A 21,012-nucleotide genomic window follows, 5' to 3' on the forward strand; every position below is an offset into this window, starting at 1 on the left:
TTCCAAAATCCTTAAAGTACTTCTTTGAACAAAATCACCTTGATGCTTTTTGAAATGCAGTAGAGTATAATGAAGAGATTAGATGATAACAGGAACCAAAGACAGGAGCTGTCACATTTATGTGTACAGTTCTTGTTGGATGAGAGTACTGTCTCTCAGGAGAAGTTACCATTGTAAGATCCTGTAAGGGGATTTGGCTGAGTTCAGCATCATTACTTCCCATGAAAGTAGCTGAGAGAAGTGAAACTGTGGCTCAAGTGATAGAACACCAGTCTTGAATGGAAAAAGCCCTGAATTCAAGCCCTAGCACCAACACAAGAAAGTATCTCAGAAGCAAGGATAGTATAAGAAAGAGCAGTAGAGAACCACTCCAGGTTTAGAGGTGTTGCAATAAGACACAGTGGAACTCAAATATGTCTGGAAAGCTTCTAGTATTTAGTTCTTCCCAATAAACTTCAAGACTTAACTTCCCTTCAACAGTGTAAGTGCAAGTGGACCCAAGTTCACAGTTGACTCATTCACATCCCTCAAACACTTGAGCCTTGGGGTTGACTTCATGGTTCATTTGAGTGCCAAGCAAACTGACTTTTATCTTTAGTTGTGCTTTGTCAGATTATGTCAGTTTTCAAACCAAGTACACAGACCTCTATCTCCTCTCCCACCTTCTTTGGGTAGGTGGGAGTCCTCCATTTTTCTACTGTGATCAACATTCTAGAAGGCACTTCTGGTAGATCAGGCAGTGGACACAGAATCAACAGGATTATAGCAGCCTCTCATGTGAGCTCTCTAGTTATTACCAATAACAGGGATCAAACAAGGGAGATTCTGTCATTCAGTTTTGACATTTATGCTATTGATAAACATAAAAACAACCCATCAAAATCCTACTCTATGATACTAAAATGATTGATTTCAATGGAGACTAAATTCCTTCCTTAGATGGGACAGACTTGAAAACTTTTTCATCCCTTCCCTTAACAAAGTGCAGCAGAGCAAGGATCAGACAGATGACACTGTACATAGAGATCTAGAGTGTATTTGGGGTGTCATTCTGCCCCACCTGTTTATTAATGGAAATGACAACAGTAGTACACTTCAAGGGATGTAGAGGTTGGGGAGCCTAGAATTGCTTTGTTATTGCACAAAGTTTCTTCTTGAGGCAAGAATTGGGACCTAGGGTGTATTCCCTGGTTGGGTGGCATAAGCCACTTGAGGGCAGTGTTGAGGGCAGTGGAGGGGTTGGCCCAGCACTGAGGCAGAGCCTTGTCTGGAGCGCAGGCGAAGCTTATTGCCTGGGGAAGGAGGACCAGCTAAGAAGGAGGCTGTGCCCACTGGGCTCTCAGTAGGATCAGGCTGGACCTTGGGGTGCTCCATTGGCTTCTTTGTCTTGGTTCTCTTCATGGGACTTGGGGCATGAGCCAGGCTGCTTAGGACATTTTCCATTCTGGGTTTGGCTTCCTTGCCAGCTGTAGAGGATGTGGATTCCAGGTGCCCTTTGCCTTTCATCTCAGGGCTCATACGGTATAGAAAAGATTTTAGCTTACTTCTCAGGCCAGTGTCTGCAAGTCTGGTCTCCCTGTGAGCAGGGGCCGGCCTCATGAGCCCCTTCAAAACCTGACCTTTGCAAGCTGGGCTCTGCAAAAGCTGATCCTGAATTAGTTGGTCCAGGAAAGGCTGGCCCTGGGGAGCGTGGGCTGCCACAGGCTGCGCGGTGTTGGGGGTCCTTTCAGGTGAGAAGATGCCATTTAGCTTGCTTAGTCTGTGAGGCAAGTCATGAGCAGATTCTCTTCCTCTGGGAATTGACTCTGGCTGTGGGAGATTCTGGGAGCTGTGTTGGCAGGGCTTCACAGGATGAAAGTCGTATTTCCACCGCCATGAGCCTTGGGGTATCTTGTTCAGGAGGATCCCCTCTGGCCTCTGGACTTCGGCATGGGGTCTGTCCTCAGTAGCTGAGGAGAGCCCAAACCCTGCATCTCCTCCTCCAGGGTCTCCTGCTGCCTCGAGCTTCTCTGGGTGGTCCTCTCTCTTTCTTGCCAGCATGGACACATGGGCTAAGTCCTTGCTTTTCCCAGGGCTTTGGGGCTCAGGACTTTGGGGTTTCTCCAGGCTGGGGTGGCTCACATTGGTCTGAACTTGAACACAAAGCACCTGAGCCTCAGTCATGTCCCTACTAGGTTGAGGGATCTCGGAGACCCAGGGGGCAGAACCATAGGGCACGGCTTTCAGACCAGGGTGCTTTTGGTTATGCTGTATTGCCTCTAGCTCAGTGGCCTGCTCAGTGGCCTGCTTTTCTTTGGGGCAGAGCCACTTTGAAGCAGGAGGAGGGTCTAGAGGTAGTTCCTGGAGCACTGTGTTTCCTTGGTGTTTCTTACTCTGAGGACACTCCTGTGAGGATTTGTGCTCTGGAACCGCTACATTTGGTTTCCTGGACTTCCTTGCACCTTCAGGAATTCCCAGTTGTATCTCTAGGACCTTTTTCTTCAGGTGGAAATTTAATTTAGCAAGCATATGTGTATTGAGTAAGCAAGGGCTGACAGAAAGTACCTGCTTCTTGGGAGGTGCCCTTTCTGTTTCGGCTTCCACCTGTAGTTCAGGCTGGGACTTTTCTCCAGTGACTTCACAAGGTCTATTATCATCTTGAAAGCATGGTCCAGGGCTCTTGACTGAGGCTTCAAGGGAGAGCATCTGAACCAGAGGCTCCTGTGGGATCTTAATAGACTTAGACACCATCTCTGTGATAACAGATTGGTTAGTGTCTACTGGTGATGTAACTCTAGAGAGAGCCACATAGTAAAGAGCAGGGAGGCCTGACAGGAAGGCCAGATACTTATGCCGTAAAGTTGTCTCCAGTTTCTCAATGGTTTCATCAGATAGAGTTTGGGGACGCTTTTGGTATTCAGTGGCAGCACCTGGTAAGGCCTGCTTCTCAATGGTTTCTTCAGGCTGGGCTTGGGGCAGTTCATGGTGTTTGGTGGCAGCAGTTGGTAACGCTTGCTTCTCAGTGGTTTCTTCAGGTAGGGCTTGGAACAGTTCGTGGAATTTGGTGGCAGCACATGGTAAGGCCTGCTTCTCAATGGTTTCTTCCGACAAGGCTTGGAGCAGTTCCTGGTGTTCTGTGCCAACAGTTGGTAATGCCTGTTTCTCAATGTTTTCTTCAGACAGGGCTTGGGGCAGTTCGTGGTATTCAATGGCAGAATTCGGTAAGGCCTGCTTCTCAATGGTTTCCTCAGACAGGGCTGGGAGCAGTTCTTGGTGTTCTGTGGCAGCACTTGGTAAGGCCTGCTTTTCAAAGGTCTCCTCAGACTGGGCTTGGGGAAGCTTATGGTGTTCAATAACACTATCTAGTAAGGCCTCTGGCTGCTGGCCAGGGGCCATTGGCTCACAGGGCACCACGTTGTGATATAGATCAGGTTCGCTTGCTGCCTGCAGCTCCAGGAGCTTCCCTTGCAGCATGTCAGCGAAGGGAGCCATTGCTAGCACTCCAGGAATTCTGCATTCCCAGGAACTATATACAAGATCAGGGACCTTGCCCTGGTGAATCTGCACACATTTGGAATCAATGTGGCTTTGCAACATTGCCTGAGCTTGGACAAAAAAATGTGGCATGGGGACAGACACTTGTGAAATCATGGGGGAGAAGAGACAACCATCTCCTTTAGCCTCTGGGGCCCCAGGCTGGGAGATGCTCATGTTGGGTAGGGCTTTGTTGCTCAAGGACAGGGGCTGCTGGCCAGTGGAGGAAAGAAGCAACTGGATGGACTTCTGTATCTTCTCAGGCAGGCCCCAGCGAAGGTGCATCAAGTGTTTCTGGAGGTGGAATCCTAGTAGCCTGCGGGCATGCTCTGGGAAGAAGATGAGTTCTCTGGTGAGGATTGAGAGCTGCTCAGTCCGTAAAGTTTTCTGAATCTTGAGAGATCGGGCTTTGTTACACAGTTCACACTGCATGGGGCTCTGGGCATGCTGAGATCGATGGAAGGCAGCTGGCAGGCCCCACTGAAGCTGGAGCTGCCTCTGCAGCAGGTGCCATTCCAAGGTTTTACATTCGTCCAGAGTCAGAAATGGGACTGTGATTGGAAGCTCTTGATGCTGAGTTGGAGATTCTCCCTTTGGACAAGGTGAGGAAGAGGGCTGGGGTGACTCAAGGCAGGGCTGAGTCAGCAAGGGGGGGTAGGAGTACTCCTTGAAGAGATGAAGATCCTTCACGAATGGATAAGACATATTCTTGGCGAGACTTTGAGGGCCTAATAAAGTGGCAACCAGAGACTCACTGTGCAGAGAAGGGAGACCACAGAACAGCTGGTAGTGTTTCTGCTGCAGATTGCTCCTTGAGCTATTAGTCTGTTCACCAGACAGTGGACAGAGACCCTCTAAGACTTCAAGAGTAGGAGAGGGCAAGGTTATTGCCATAGGATTTGGGATATGTTGGCAGTGGTGCCTTTGTACTGGGTCAGTAATAGACCATTCAGAAACCCAAAAGATCTGGATGTGTTGGTCAGCCATAAAGGGACACCATGCCTCATGGAAAATAGTCCCAAATCTATGTATGCATGTCTGAGGAGTATTAGTCAAGATAAAAGACTCTGGTTGGTTAGTTTCGGGCTGGTAACACATAGGTGGACTTGGCATAAGTTGCCTTAGGGACTGCTCCACACGTCTGGGGAGTCCCCACCTCTGAAAATGCATCCATTTTTTAACATGCAGCTCAAGAAGCCTCAGGATTTCAGGTTTGACAAAAGGCAAATGGGCACTGGGGATAATTTGCATAACCATAGGATGTGGCAGGCATGTGATCTCTAGATTTGGGCATGGAAAAGAGACCTGCAAATTCAAAGAGTCATGATCCCAATTTCCCTGGACACCATTAGGGGTGGTCTGTGTCTCCTGCTCATTCAATATAACTGCAGTTTCCTCAAGCCTTGAAGAAGCCACCATCTCTGAATCCAGAGACATCTCTGGCAATTGAATGTCCTGCTGTATTAGGAGTTGATCATTCCAGTATTCTTGGATGTCGACTACTTTGGTTGACTCGGCAAAAGGTTCTGTTACTCTTGGGGTAACAGATCTTAGCTCAGTATCTCTGGAGTGCTGAGGATGAAGTTTCAGCTTCTGTTCAAAAGGCACACTTGTGGTGAATTGGCTGGTGTCAACCTCTAACAACTCCCGAATCTCCAGAGCTGCAGTATTGCAGATTTTGCAGTGGGGATCTGCACACAGGAGCTTCCGCACGCTTTTCTCTTGAGGAAGCCAGCCCTGGCTGGGAAGAGAAGCATGGCAACTGTTAACAATAGAGGACTCTTGCCTCCTTGGAAGAGTGTGGCTGGGGATACTGCACCATTCTCAGTCCTACAGGTTCTCTAGGCCTACACTGTGGAAAGTGAGCTCCTTGTAGGAGCTCCTCATTCTGAGAAGTAGCCGATATTCATGCTACTATACCCATTATATTAAGAACTAGTCCTATTCTCTAGAAACCTTAAGAATAAGATGGCAGACTGTCCTCTGAAAGTGTAAGGCCCGGGAAGTGACCTCCTTGAAGTCAGATCACAGACGCCAATGTGAGAAAAGTTCAGCCTTGGGACTCTGCCCTAGCATAGCTAGCTGTAAAGAGAAGGTGACCCTGATGACTTCTTTATTCAGAATCCATTCTCTTGGCTGGATAATTTGTCTCCTTGGCTGTTTCTTTTGTGAATGATACACTAGTTGAATCCTGAATTGCAGAGCTATTGTGACCCTACCACAGAGTAGAATTGGGTGACGGGCTTTTCCCTCCTGAGACACCTGAACTTCACTCTGTCTGGGCAACCTTTCAGCCAATCACGTAGACTCCCTTCATGTATGTCTCTTCCCAGGCATTATCCCTCTCCTCATCCCTGCCCCATGCCAGACCAAGAATTCTTCATGGACCAGGCTGGGAGTTGGGAAACTGCAAAGGGTAAGAAATCACCTTTTCATGATAGAAAGCAGCTCCCATGGCGTCTCACCTTCTTGGATAAGTCTCTTAGCTGAGGAACAAGACACAGCATTATAGGAATATTTCAGGGACATTCTATAGGTAGCTAAACATTTAGGCCTTTAGTGAGAGGACACTGAAAATATAAGTCAATGCTCTAAGGCATGTTTGTATATACCACTTACAACATGCTGTCCCTGACCCAATTTCATGAGTGAGGATTTTAATATAATTTTTGTTATTATTAAGATAGGCTTACTATTTCATAAGTCAGTTTCCCACAGTTACATAGGTAACTCGTGTATACTGAAGAGCATGAAGAAAAATAACAAAAGAACAAATGAACACCAACAACAATAACCAAAAAAAACCCCACCATGTTCCCATGTTTCCATTTCCTGGAATTTGTTTTGATAAATAGTATTTTGAACATTCATTTTCAGGTTCCTCCCCTACGGGTATCCTCCTTTAATCTGACTGTGTATGGATGCCTAAAGTCCTGTTTAGGTGATGTCTGGTTATATTTTGTATCTAGTTTCCACATATGAGAGAAAAAGTACTGTTTGTCTCTCTGAGCTTGGCTTACCTCACTTAACAAGGTTTGTTCTAGGTCCATCCATTTCCCTGCAAGTGATATAACTTTATTCTTTCTAATGAATGAGTAAAACTCGATTCTGTATAGGTACCACATTTCAATGATCCACTCATCTATTGTAGGGCATCTGGGCTGTTTCCTTAACTTGGCTATAGTGAATAGTACAGCAGTAAACATGGATGTGCCAGTATCTTTGCCATATCTTGACATGTAATGATCTTTGTAGATGTCAATAGTGGTATGGCTGGGTCATAGTGAATTTCTATGTTTAGTCTTTTGAGGGACCTCTAAATTTCCTATGAATGAGGATTTTTAATAATATACCTATCTTTAGATAAGGCTAGAGATTAATTCCACTGGGTCATAAAACTAGTAAATGATAAAGTTAAGAACATCTACCTAAGTTCATCAATTCTTGGAACATTTCCAATTTTTGACCATTCTGATTTCCCATCCAGAGCTGTGAAGCGTTAGTGGTTACAGTACCAAAGGTCACAGAGAACTATGGGAAGCCTGCCTTCCCAAAGGGAGTCAGAAGAGAGATTGGAACTTTACCTCTTGATGCTCTAGCCCTTTGCCTGACCTTTCGATGATGCTAAAAAGAGGGAAAAGAGTATTAGCATGTGAGGCTGGAACTCCATTTCACATTTTTGGTGTCCAAAATAAGATAAAGATCATAAACATCTCCCTTTCCTTTTTTTGTGTGCCTGCCCATATTTATACACTCTATTTGCCTTTCCCCACCCTTTAAATAAAAGGTGGTAAAAAGAGTAAGTTTATTTGAAAGTGAAGGAAAGCCCTGAAAGTAGAGAAACTCTAGCAGGAAAGGCATCTAAAGAGGATTCCCTGTACTCCATCTTTTTTATACCCCAACATTCTCTTCTCTGAATGTCTTTGATTCACTTTGAGACTCTCTATTCTCTTTCCTCCTGTCCCCACTCTAATAACAAGTTCTGCAGGGAGCTAAGGTTATCTGAGAAAGAAATATCTGCTGGGAGCTGGTGGCTCATGGCTGTAATCCTAGCAACTCAAGAAACTGAGATCTGAGGATCATAGTTTGAAATCAGCCCAGGAAGGAAAGTTCATAAGATTCTTGTTTATTTGTTTGTTGTTTTGCTGGGCCTGGGGCTTGAACTCAGGGCCCGAGTTCTGTCCGAGCCTCTTTGTACTCAAGGCTACCATTCTATTACTTGAGCCACAGTACCACTTCTGGCTTTTTAAAGTAGTTTGTTGAGTGTAGGGCTTGAACTCAGGGCCTGAGCACTTTCCCTCTTTTGCCCAAGGCTAGAGCTCTACCACTTTGAGCCACAGTGCCACTCCCACTTTTCTGGAGATAAGGGTCTCACAGGCCTTCCTGCTTATGCTGGCTTTGAACCATGATCCTCAGATCTTAGTTTCCTGAGTAGCTAGGATTACAGTCATGAGCCACCAGCACCCAGCTTGGAAGATTTTGTTTGTTTTTGTTTTTGTTTTTGCCAGTCCTGGGGCTTGAACTCAGGACCTGGGCACTGTCCCTGAGTTTCTTTTGCTCAAGACTAGCACTTTACCACTTGAGCCAGAGTGCCACTTCTGGCTTTTTCTGTTTATGTGGCACCAAGGAATTAAAACCAGGGCATCATGCACACTAGGCAAGCACTCTACCATGAAACCACCTTTCCAGCCCAGAAGAGTGTTTTTGACAACCCAAAGACTATTGCTTACACAGCTTTACAAAACTGAAAAATCTCACATTTGGGAGGGTTTTTGACATCCTGTGAGGATGTTTTGATATATAGTTCTAAACCCATGCCAAAGAGAGAGGTTCTTGGCTTTTCAATTAGTCTACATTGCCAAGACAACTTGATAAATAAATGTTCCGAGAAAGCTTGTCTTACTTTTCTAATTACTTTCTTTCATTCTTTTCTAAATACTTATGCTAAAAAGTTTTAACTGGAACTAAAACTTAAGTCATGAGTTAAAAATATGAGCAAGAATTCAAGGCCTTTATGAAACATAACCCCTCTGTATGTCACTTTTATAACAATAAAATAAAAAGTGCTGGGTGCCAGTGTATCATGCCTTCAATCTTAGCTACTCAAGAGGCTGAGATCTGAGGACTGAGGTTTGAAGCTTCAGTCCTCAGATTGAGGAAAGGCTGTGAGACTCTTACCTCCAATAACCACCTAAAAACTAGGAATTGAGCTGTGGCTCAGTCATAGAGTACTCATCTTGAGCATAGAATCTTAAGGACAGTGCCCAGGTCCTGAGTTCAAGCCTCACGACCGACAAAAAAACATAAAACCCCAAAACAAAGGAAAAAATGTTATAAAGCACAATGGAAACTGGAAAAATAAAAGAATTCAAGGCCTTGAATTCAAGCCCCAATACCAGTACACAAAGACACAAAGTCTTAAATTAGTTCAGTTGTGGTCAGAGTATTTCCTTACCGGGCAGCAGCTTCTTTTAGGTTCAAGCCTCACTCCATAGTAACTCCTTTTCATTTGCCATATAATTAGGATAATTATGAAGAAGAAGACATAGTAATACAAGGGATATTCAACATCTATCAGAACACATGAAGCACTCAACATGGTCTAAATCTTATTAGCATAAAGAAACCAGCCATTCCTCTGTCTAAGAGCTCAAGGTCCTTATGAATAATGAGAGTGCTGGACCCTGTCATGTCCACCTCACAGAGGGCAGAATCAAGCCCCGCTGATTACATCACAAAGCCCTTCTGTTTCCCAAGGGAAGTGCAGTGGTGATTCAGTCTGTAGATGGTGTGTGGTCATGCATCAAGGTTACATAGTCTGCATCTATACATGCCACACTCACAAGCTGTGTCTACTTCCCACTTTCTCTTTACTACCACATTGGCTTGTGTTGCTCTTTCACCAGAACTGTCAGGTCACCTGTTCCCAGAAAACTGAGGGCTCTGGTAGCTGGTGAGAAACAGTGGTTAGTACAGAAGAATCTCCACCAATTCCTCTACCTTTCCTGAAAATTTACATGAGAACCATGTAATCAGACTTCGGGGAGGGCAGGGCATCCTTATAGTTTAAAAATGGAGAGATTTGGGGCTGGGAAGGTGGCTCAGTGGTAGAGTGCTTGTCTTGCATGCCTGAGGCCCTGGGTTCAATTTCTCAGCACCACATAAGCAAAAAGAAAAAAGCCGGAAGTGGCGCTGTGGTTCAAGTGGTAGAGCGATAGCCTTGAGCTGAAGAGCTGAGGGACAGCGCCTAGGCCCAGAGTTCAGGCCCCACGACCAGACCAAAAATAAAGAAAAAGAAAAAAAAAGAAATGGAGAGATTTGATGTTTCAGGAGGTAGGTGGAAAGGAATAAGAAGTGGCAGTATCTTTAAATAACATTGTGGGAGGAAGGAATGGAAGCCCTCAATCTATGTGGGTGAGAAGAGATTGTAACCTTTCATGGAGGGACATTAATGCCATTTACTTCTGGAACTTTGTCCAAGACTTGAGTTTCCAGAGCAGTTTCTACCCACATTATAGCATCCTGCCTGCTTAAATCACAAAACACTTGGTGTTTGTAGTTGAATATTCCCATTTCTGGTTGTTTGGCATTTGCTTGTGAGATTATTGTTTGTCTGACATGACTTTTGTAAATCTATAAAACAAGGCATATGTTTTCAATGTCACTTCCATACTCATCACACCTATATTTTGTCATCAATTTTCACATTTTAGTTTTCTGCATGATGAAATACAGCTTCCCTAGATTCAATGGTAATTCAAAAGTAATGACAATGAGTTCTTGGAGAAAAGGAAATAAAAGTTTATTAATTTTCCTAGACAAAATGATGATTGCATGAGCAATTATCTCAGCAAGAAGCACAATCCTACTGAGTAGAAGGAGAAGGTAGTTTTTATAGAAAGCTCAGGAGGAGGGGCTTCTGGAGGTACTGCTGAGGTGTGGCTTTGGACCATATGCTGGTCTTAAGTCTGCTTATTTTCCAATATCTGGTGTTCATCTCCAGAATTGTATTCCTTGTTGTCCCAAATGTTCTTTTATTTCCATGGTCAATAAGATAAAGAGTATGGTGATCTCAACTGGAGCCATAAAGACATTCATAAATTCCCTCACTTGAAGAATGAAGGGTTGGAGGAAGGGAATAAGAGAGAAGGAAAAATTGTGTAACTGGTTAGTTACTGAACTAAAACTACACTTGTAAACAGATTTTGGTGTTTGTTCCTGTTACACCTTGATATTGTTATTTATACAACACATAAAATTTCTGAAAATCCTCCAGGATGACTTGCCTTTGTAAGAAAGTTTTCAAACAGAAGAAAAGAAAATCTGTAAACTCAAAATCTCTGAAGCATCTATCTGGTCCCTCCTTCAATACTGGTAATAGAGATACACAGAGTGCTTATCCCTAAGCTAGATAGTATGTTAAGTAGCTCTCTGCTATATGAGTCAATATATGAGATAGATTTGTTTTGACTCACAGTTTCTGAGGTTTCAGTCCAGGGTGACTTGACCCCATTGCTATAGGCCTGTAGTGAAATATAACATCATGATGGAGGAAGTGGAACTGTTTACCTCAGGGAAGCCAGGAAGGAGAGAGAAAGGTAGTAGTAATAGCCAGGAACAAGAGCTTCTTCTAGAGCTTCTTCAAATATTTCTTGAAACTTCTTATGTGGATAATCATGTTCTCTAGATATACTAACAATTGTTTAAATTTGTATTATTTTTATTTATTTTTATTGCTTATTGCATTGCCTAAAACTTCCTAGAATGATCTTGGATAGGTGCATGAATAGACATCTTTTGTCTTTTGCTACTATAGAAAAGATGTAGATGCCCTTCATCAGGTTAAAATTTCCTTCTGCTCCTTGTTTTCTGAGAGCTCTTATTCTGAGTGGATGTTGAATTTTGTCAAATATTTTTTGTACCTCTATTGGTATAGTCGTGTAACTTTTTTTCTTTAGACTGTTACTATGGTAGAAAGTTGATTGACTTTTTAAATGTTGAATCAGCCTTAAGTTCCTGGGATAATATCTCCCAAGAACACCAGCTAGGTCATTGTGAGAAACATACTCACTTGTCCAAGTTCAAAGGATGGACTAAGAGACAAGAAGTCCAATGAAAGCAAGACCTTAATGGTGGTCTTGGAAGTTCGGGTATCTGATGAACCTTTTCTTCCCAGAATAACACATAGTATTCCCTTTTTTGCCAATATATCTGGGTGATCCTATTTTCCAAAGCCATCCTGTTAGTGGCATCCAGTTGACTAGCTACTCCTAGCAGAGCCTCCCAGGTGTAATCAACAAACCTCTGCTGATTATAGATGAAATCAATCCAGTTTATATTCTTATTGATAGTAGTCTACCAGAAGGCAGCAAATGCAAATCCTGCAGTTATTTGTTTCTAAATTTAAACTCATTATGAACACCTCTTAAAACTCATATGGAATTGATACAAATTTTGGATAAAAAGGACCTAAATCTTAAATCCCAAGGCTGAGCAACAGCCTGGAATGCCAGGATAAATGGAATGGCCAATTGAACTAAAGTATAAATCTCAGTTCAATTGGATGGTAAGATATTATGGAGATTCTATTTATCACAGTACTACCAAACATTTCCCCAGGATTTGCAGAGAGCTGAGTAATTGCTAATGCTCAACCCATCCATGACAAGATGGAGATGTTTGTATAAGTGATCAGTTCTCCCACAGTGAGTTCTGCCCCCTGCCTAAAGAGACAAGAGGAATATTTCATGTTCCCTGTAGAGAATCCTTGAAGTCTGATCTTTGCAAAGTAGGAAAGAGCAAAGGCCGACTCGTCCAGGTTCTTCTGATTTCTGTAATGCCTATTGTGATGCCCCTTCTGTCAGTCATCCTATTGGTAAATGGTCAGTATAACTCAAGTTCTGCAGATTTTATGGATTGTCTCAATGAATTACCTTTGGTTTCTGAATTCTCAGTAATTTTTTCCCTGTTATTTTCTGACTTTCAATTTCTTTGCATTTTGCTCTTTATTATCTCTTTTTGTCTGCTTGCTTTGGGTTGAATTTTTTCCAGTTTCTTAAGGTAAAAGCATAGATATTATTGTTTTGAAATCTTTCTTTTTTCTGATATGGACAGTTAATGCTATACATTTTAATCAAGCGATATGCTAGCTGCTCCCACACATTTTGACATGTTCTATTTTCATTTAGTTCAAAATATATTCAATTCTCTCGTGAGACTTCTTTGACATGAGTATTTAGTATTATTTCATTTAATTTCCAAATTAAAATAGAAAATTTAGGTTTTTCCAAACATCTTTCTCTTTAAATTCCATTACAGTCATAGTTTATCATTTCAAATATCTTTTATATTTTTTTCCTTTTTTATGGTGCTAATAATTGAACTCAACCTCTTACTTACTAGGGCTCTGTGCCCCTATCCTACCCATGTCCCTATATCCTTTTGCTTTTGTTTTGTTTTGGATAGAATCTCACATTTTTACCCAGACTGGCTTCAAACAATGTTCTTTCTACCTCTACCTCTGAGTATCTGGGATTACGGGTCTATGTGGCCATGCTTGTCTTGTTCTTTAGATAGAATCTCATCAACTCTGCCTTGGCTAGCCTCAACCACTATTCTCTCTTTGCCTCCAAAGCAACTAAGATTACAAATATATACCACCACGTCCAGTTTCATGTTTTAATTTCTTATGTTTCTTTTTATGACTAAGAATATCCTGTAAATACCCCCATGTGTAGTTGATAAGAATGTATATTCTAAGGGCTGGGAATGTGGCTCAGTGGTAGAGAGCTTGCCTTGCATGCATGAGGCCCTGGGTTCTATTCCTCAGTACCACATAAGCAAAAAGAAAAAAGGTGGAAGTGGTGCTGTGGCTCAAGTGGTAGAGCGCTAGCCCTGAGCTGAAGAGCTGAAGGACAGCACCCAGGCCCAGAGTTCAGGCCCCACAACTGGACCCCCCCCCAAAAAAGAATGTATATTTTGCTGGTTTCTGATTTTTGGTTGGTTAATTGGAGATAGGAGTCTCCTGGATTTTCTTGCATGGGCTAGCTTTGAATAACAGTCCTCAGATCTCAGCTCTAGAGTAGCTAGAATTACAAGAATGAGCCACCAGTACCTAGCTCTATAGAATACCTATGGTCTATATTCTTATATTAATTTTCAACTAATTCTCATCTTCTCAGTCCCTTACAAATCCTCATCTTCAAAAGTATGTACTGCTTCTGGTCCCTAATACTTTTCAAAGTACTATCATTCTGTCACCAGAGGATGGATGAGGGTTTCCCTCAGCTTCTAAGTTTCCAGGTAAAATACTAGGTTCTTGAAACTCACCATGAAAAGCATTTCAAGGTGTGTCACACCAAAAAAGAGAATCTTACAAAGTGTAAGTTTTAGCAAGGATTTATTAACCCTTTAACAGGGTTAAAATAGGAAGAAAAAGAAAAACATTTCCTGCTCTCATTGCAGGAAATGGGAGTTGAAGACTCAGAATGATGGCTCTTATCTATAGCTTTTATACTTTTTGAGCAGGGAGCAAATTCAGGTGTTCTTTCAGTCGTCATCCGTAGACAATAATTGGGAGTGGATAAGATAGGTGAGGTGCATTCAAAACCCAGTTAACCTTTAGGACTTTCTTTTGCCAGATTCTAATTCTGCATTCTATCTGTCTTTACGCATTGTTACCAGATTTTTACTATTTCAAAGGAAAAGGCAGATTTAGATCATGCCACCTGTATTTAAAAGGAGAAGGAAGATTTAGGTAGCCCTTCCTATATCTCCTAGTCTTGAAACTTAACACTAAAAAGGTGTGTTGGGAGAGGAAACTATTTTTTCAGTTTACTCCTGGGTTTTAACTTCTGAGTCTTGACCTTTTTATATTTATTAAAAATAATATAATTTCCCTGTCTCCTTATCTATCCATCTTGCCTCACTTCTGGTTCACTTACTTCTACTTCATTGTCTTTATTGGTCATGTTGTCTATAAAATCTATTACCATACCATTAGCCCCCCTGTTTTCCACTTTGTAAAGTTTTATTGATACTTGCAAATTCACTATCCTCCTTCTTCATCTCCTATCATCCCCTCTGATGGTTTTTTTTTTTTTTTGTGCTTATGGTCTTAGGCATTAAAAAAGCCCTTTTCATTTATCACAAAGACAAGTCCAGAACCACTGGTAAGTTCCTCCAAATGTTAATTTAAAAAACCCAAACCAACTTTTTTAAAAATTCAAAAGGAAAGAATACTTGATGTGAGGATGACAAGGTGGGTAGAGTTCAGGTAGAGAAAAGCAAGTAAAAGCTGGGAAATAGGCCAGATGAAAAGGAGTTATGAAAACCAGGGCTCAAGCCAATTGCACATAGGAAATTTAAATCATAGTGTGAGAAAGAGACAGCCGGTCATTAGGTTCCACAAAACAGGCAACAGCCAATCAAAAGTAATCTAACCAAAGACATAAACCCTACTCTTGAACCTGTCTGTGAGCAGCTGTGCCGCTTTGAGTAGTTAACTGTGTCTCTTGTACCAATTCCTAATAAATCTTTGTTTCTCCTAGTCCCCTGGTATGGTAAATTCTTTTATTACCCAAGACCTCAGCTCCAAATATCCATGACAGTCATCCTAACATTATGCTATAACTGTGGGTACATGTTACTGTATATTGATTTAAACCAATGTCTAACACAGAAAGGAACACCAACTGGTGGGAGTAGACCAATGGTGGGAGGAGGAGATAACTTCTTAATCAGGTGTGGTGGCACATGCCTAGAATTCCAGCATTTAGGAGGCTGAGGCAGGGTTCAAGGCTATCTGAGCTACATAGCAAGATCCTGCCTCAAATTTTATATATATATCTCAAGATGATAACCTTTCCAAAATACCAAGTCTTCATGGTAGAGACCATGAAGTCAGGCTCCAGAACCTGACTGGCATTGGTGAAGTCCTAGGCAAGAACCTGAAGGAAAGGGCCTTTGACAAGGCCTATGTGGTCCTTGGCCAGTTTCTGGTGCCGAAGAAAGATGGGAATAGCTAAAGGACACATGTGACACCAACACCACCTTCAAAAATAGTATGGTGGTGGACAGCTGGGTGCCGGTGGCTCACACCTGTAATCCTAGCAAATCAGGATACTGAGATGTGAGGATCATGGTTCAAAACCAGCCCGAGCAAGAAAGTCCACGAGACTCGTATCTCCAATAAACTACCAGAAAATTGGAAGTGGCGCTGTGGCTCAAGTGGTAGAGCACTTACCTTGAGCTGAAGAGCTGAGGGACAGTGCCCAGGCCCAGAGTTCATGCCCCACAATTGACAAGAATAAAGAAAAATAGTCTGGTGCCCTCTAGTGATGCTCTTTGGCGATCCCCCATTCCTCAGAGCCAGCACTTGACTAGAGCTAGAGTCTATACCAAGTGGGAAGCCTCCTTGTCCTCTACTAAGGAAAGACTGCTGTGTCCTGCTCACCTCCAACTCGCTCCAAGTTCTCTTTGGAGTTCTCTTACCTCACCATTTCAACCTTTTTGGAAATCTCATTCTTACCTGCATTTCCCTTCTTTCCTCTGCCAGTTCCATGGGGAAAGGTACAGCTTTCCTAAGTGGTTCTGTGCCTTCCCTCACTCCAATCTTCATGTCTGGTCATCTTGATGACATTTGGCTACTTTGGCAGAAGAGTCACTGTCCTTTTCAAGTTTTTAGATCATAATAGAGTATAATATGAGTACAATTATAACTTGCTTTTTAAACTATGGCGTTCATTTTTCCAAGATTTTAGCCTAGAAAGACATGTATACAGTGGCAACAAGAAGATTGGCTAAAGGCTAAACTGATGCTATTGAAAGATAGGATTCAGGGGATGTGGAAATTTAGGGGTGAGAGGTTCTTTTCTCTTCTCTCCTTTCCCCTTTCCCATTCTTTTCTTTCTTCCTCACTTCCTTCACCTCCTCTTCTTTTCCCTCTCCATACTCTCTTCTTTCCAAGTATGCAGAGGAGAGAACTAGAATTAAAGTGGACAGATAGAGATAGGAGTCTGAGGATCTGTGACACGCTGACATTTTGAGTGGGGTGCGGACTCTCTGCTCCTACCTAGAGTCCCATGGGTCCTGCTGGCATGCTGGGATGTAACAAAACAAGGAAATGAATTCACACATTCACATTCACTCCTGTGACAGCCCTGCCAGGGTAGAATAGGGGAGGGGAGTTGCAAAAGTTGAACCATTTGTCCAAATTCCCTTGGTAGAAATCTGCTAGGAACAGAAGCTTGTGGGGACCATGGGAAGGACTGGGTCCACCCTAAACCAGGATGTGTGCACATTAACCCAGCTTCCCACTTGAGGCTACTGTGACCCTTCCTAGTCAGTTCCCTTCATTTGTAGGGCCCCCTGGTCTCCCAGCTCTGGGGCTCTTTGCCCAACTCTCAGCATGCAGAGAGGATGTGCCTGTCACATGACCTCCTTTGAGCTTTGAAGATGCTTCAGGAAAACACCAGGAGATTGTTGGTTCAGCAGGCCCAGACCTCATGTCTCTCTTCCCTGGGGACCAAGTAGGGCTGGATGCCCATCTTTGTGCACACAACCACCCTCAGAGGAGGGACCCACCCATGCTTCTTCCCATCTGAGCTTTCTGCATCCTGCTGGTGGTGTGCACACTGTGCTAAATAGTGGGTTCCTGTCAGATGAAGCAAGTCCTGACTCTTCTTCCTGGTTTGGTGGAATGGTGACTGATCGAGGATTTCCTTCATGGCCAAGGGCGCCCCTTCTCTCATACCACATCATCAGGAACTCAGCACTTCCTGCCATGCTCCCCCCACCCCCTGGCTCTCGTGGGTTAGTTGGTTGGATGTGGCAGTGGTGCCACCTGCTGAGGGATGTGAGGCTCAGGGCAGCCTTTTTGTCATCCTGCTTCCCATTTTCCTCTTTTCTTTCATCCATCTCCAAATCCTTCCCGGTCCCTACTTAGCACTAGGATGCCACTCTGGTCCTATTTCTGTCTCCAGTGCATGCTCTTCCTCAGACTTCATGCCTTCAGAACTTCCCCTGGGAACTCTTCTGCTGCTCCAGGGTTCCAAGAACTACTACTTCACATACACGATTGACAACTTCAACCACCTGTTTTTGTGTGTGCTGATACCAGGGTTTAAACTCAAGGCCCCATGCTTTTACTTAGCATTCTTGCTCACAGTTGACACTCTTATCATTTGAGCCATACCTCAAGTACAGCCTTTTGCTGGATAACTGGAAATGGTGCCTTTCTATCTAGGCCGGCTTTGAACCTAGATGCTCCAGATGCTCTCAGCTTCCTGAGTAAGTATAATTATAGGCATGAGCCACTGGTGCCCAGCTTCAACCACCTTTCCATTCCATTCCATCTAGGCTCTTCCACCACCAGCAGCTCCTTAGGCTCTAATAGAAACCTTGCACAACCTTTCTCCACCTCTGGTTTTCCAACTTTACTTTGCAGACACCAACAGCCATAACTTTTCCCCAGCTCCTGACTTATCCCTTTGCCCACACTCACTTGTATGTAGAGTAACTTTCTTCTGTGCTTCCATTATGCATCCATTCATACCACCAGTAAAATGTCTGTACTTTTTTCTGAATATAGCCCCTCCATTTGGTCTCACTGTTTCATTCTGCACTCCAGCATTGTTTCAGACATTCTCCTGGCTTTAGTGAATCCAGTGATACTTCTTGACTGTATCTTTACCATCAACATCTAGCAAGCTAAGCCTCCACAAAAACATCTTTTCAGACCCTCTACTAGCTATTTCCTCCTTTGTCTGAACTTCTATGATACAAAAGTCCGCAATCAACTTTCCTTTCATTCCATCTTGAATCCACACATCTGTTCAGCCATTGCTCAACTGAAGCTGTTCTTCTCAAGGCTATGAGTGATTTCTGTATTCTATAGTCTATTCCAAGTCCTCATCTTACTTGACTGATGAGCAACTTTTCATTCGGTTGATCATTTTCTCCTTGAAATATTTTCCTCTTTTTGTTTCAAGGATGCAACACTCTCTGGCTTCCTACTACCTCACTGGCTGTATTGCTTACCAGTTTCCTCTGCTCACTGCTTCTTCCCTTTCTCAAAAAATAAAGTCCTAGAGGGGCCAGGCCCTGAATCTTTCCTTCACTTATACTTTTTCCTTGGTGGTCATATATGGTCTCATGGTTGTCTATCTATCATCTATCTTATCTGTTTATCTACTATACCTGTCTATCTGTGTGTAACCTGGGATCTTTCTTAACTCCAGGCTCATATGTCCAAGTTGCCCAAGTGTATATACCTTGAAGTACTATCTTCATCTCAGACTGTACAGAAGTGAGCTCCCAATTTTCTAGCCTTTACCACCACCAGATAATACATATACAAACTACTTTGATGTCAAGATTTCCCACATCAATTAACGACAACTCTAATTTTTCAGAACCCTGGTTTCATCCTTGACTAATTGTCCATGTTCAATCTTTCAGGAATCCAGCTTCTATAGATGCCTATTATCTTTTCCTACTATTACTACAGTGCCCTTGTAACTTATTTCTCAGTTTCTATCAAACAGTATCCCCAACAGTCTACCATTAGCCCCAGAGTCTAAGTGATCTTTTTAAAACATAGGTCAGAACTAATTATGTGCTCCCAATTTCTTTTTTTTTTTTTCTTTTGGTCCGGTTGTGGGGCCTGAACTCTGGGCCTGGGCGCTGTCCCTCAGCTTTTCAGCTCAAGGCTACCACTCTACCACTTGAGCCACAGCGCCACTTCCGGCTTTTTTTCTTTTTGCTTATGTGGTGCTGGGGAATTGAACCCAGGGCCTCAGGCATGCAAGGCAAGCGCTCTACCACTGAGCCACCTTCCCAGCCCTCCCAGTTTCTTTAGAATATGAACCAACACGTTTGCATTGGTTTCCCAAGCCCATCTGGCTCCTTATTGCTCTGACGTCATCCCTTGATTCCTCTGCTTTAGGTTTCCAGTCTCCTGTGACGTGAGGCATGCTGCAGCTTCCAGGTATCTTCAGTAGCTATAATTTCTGACTGGAATGCTCTCTTCCTCGTTTATCTATGTGGTTTGCTATCTCGTTTCCCTCTAGTCCTTGCTAACATGTTAATTTCTTAGTGAGAATTGCCCTGAGCTCCTATTAAAGCTGTACCCTATTCATATCTTCCCTAAACTTCTTACCAATTCTTTGCCTGTATCAGCTCGCTTTTAACCCAGTATATTTTGACTTCTTCTTTTTCCTCCCCAGCACATTCTCAATGTGAGATTCCTCTTTTTGTTCATGGCTGTATTGTAAGTGCCTATATAAATGCCTGGCATTTAGTGTTTTACATATTTGTTGAAAGAATCAAAGAATAGGTAACTGCCATTCATCCTCCAGCCTGTCAAGCCTCAAACATTTTAGACTTTATCAACTATGCAAGGATTTCTCAGTGAGTCACCATCCTCTGATACAGTGTACCTATGCTCGAGATGTACTCTTAGCCTGAGTTGAGCCTCTTGACACCTGACTCCTGCCTGGTTAACTCTATTTATTCTTTGAAACTCAGTTTACAATCACCTCTTCTAGGAAATTTCCCCAAGCCTCCAACTAGATTAAATGCCACCCTCAATGTATTTTCACTTATTTCCTCTAACTAGCTCTTGTCATATTGCTTCTAATAACAGTTGTATGACTACCCCAGAGTCCATGAACTCTACAAAAGGCTTGTGTATTGGTTGTTGTGGTCTCCCAGCGACTGGCATAATACCTGAAGCAATAAATATTTGCATCCTTGAATAACTAAGTACAAGACTCAGCTCAAAGTCATTTTCCTTTGTGAACTTTTTGACGACCTCCTTATCAACGGATCTAGGAGGCTTTTATTCCATGCAGGCAAAGGGCAACAGAATAGCAACAGATCCACAAAAGGCTCCCAGGTAAATTAGCCTAAAGAATCTCCCTAGCTTAGGGGAGGGAGACTGGGACAGGAACATGAAGAACTTAAATTTATTGCTATAATTGCTCTTTTATTAATAAAGCAAGGCAAGAAAATGTTTCTCTTTAAAAAATAAAGAATATAACTAGTTAAGACCCAATGGAATGGCTCAAATGGTAAAGTGCTTGCCTAACAGGTACAAATCCCTAAATTCAATCCCCAGTAATGCCTCCCCTCCAAAAACCTTCTAACATTAACAGGGAAACAATAGGGGGTATTCTGTCATTTGTTTTGACATTTATCATTTCTGTGTGCTTTCAGTAAACATGAAAACACCTCCTTGAGTTGGTAAGAACCCAGGCATACCATGTGGAACCATGACAGAATTCAAGCCGGCCTTATCTTCAGTGCACCTTAAACAAGGTCCTTTGTCTTTTGCCTAAGTCCTTTATACACATTTCATGCTGGGGCTAGGAAAAGTCATATGAAAAGCTAACCCATCAGAAATTAAATATAGATTTAAGCTCCTATATCCCATGGGAAGTATTTTATACATCCCTTTTCACATATAGCATTGAAAACAAGGAGACACAAACAGGTGGC

The 21,012-nt window shown here is 42.8% G+C and overlaps 1 protein-coding gene across 2 annotated transcripts; it reads right to left on the reverse strand.

Annotated features, from left to right (window-relative positions):
- Positions 1-1,049: 1,049 nt before the first annotated feature.
- LOC138818197 (protein SPATA31F1-like) lies at positions 1,050-9,139 on the reverse strand. 2 transcript variants are annotated; one of them, XM_070009169.1, is made up of 4 exons: positions 8,969-9,139; positions 7,098-7,137; positions 5,942-5,999; positions 1,050-5,254 (listed from the first exon to the last, which is right to left on the reverse strand). In XM_070009169.1, the coding sequence occupies exons 1-4, from the start codon at positions 9,110-9,112 to the stop codon at positions 1,174-1,176; spliced, it is 4,323 nt and encodes a 1,440-aa protein (XP_069865270.1). In that variant the 5' UTR covers positions 9,113-9,139; the 3' UTR covers positions 1,050-1,173. The 2 variants fall into 2 exon arrangements, with proteins under 2 accessions (XP_069865270.1, XP_069865276.1); XM_070009175.1 differs by lacking the exons at positions 7,098-7,137; positions 8,969-9,139 and adding an exon at positions 6,942-7,001.
- Between the last annotated feature and the right edge of the window lie 11,873 nt (positions 9,140-21,012).

This window comes from Dipodomys merriami, unplaced genomic scaffold, assembly GCF_024711535.1.
Source record: "Dipodomys merriami isolate MVZ:Mamm:240054 unplaced genomic scaffold, mDipMer1.0.p SCAF_11, whole genome shotgun sequence".
Classification (NCBI taxonomy): Eukaryota; Metazoa; Chordata; class Mammalia; order Rodentia; family Heteromyidae; genus Dipodomys; species Dipodomys merriami.

Excerpts from the sequence above, each read along its gene's own strand:
- LOC138818197 (XM_070009169.1), bottom strand. The coding sequence starts at position 9,112 with ATGTTGAGTGCTTCATGTGTTCTGATAGATGTTGAATATCCCTTGTAT. Across the intron at positions 6,000-7,097 it reads AAGGGCTAGAGCATCAAGAG|CTAAGAGACTTATCCAAGAA; the intron begins GTAAAGTTCCAA and ends CTTGTTCCTCAG. Across the intron at positions 5,255-5,941 it reads CTGCTTTCTATCATGAAAAG|CCAGGGCTGGCTTCCTCAAG; the intron begins GTGATTTCTTAC and ends TTCTCTTCCCAG.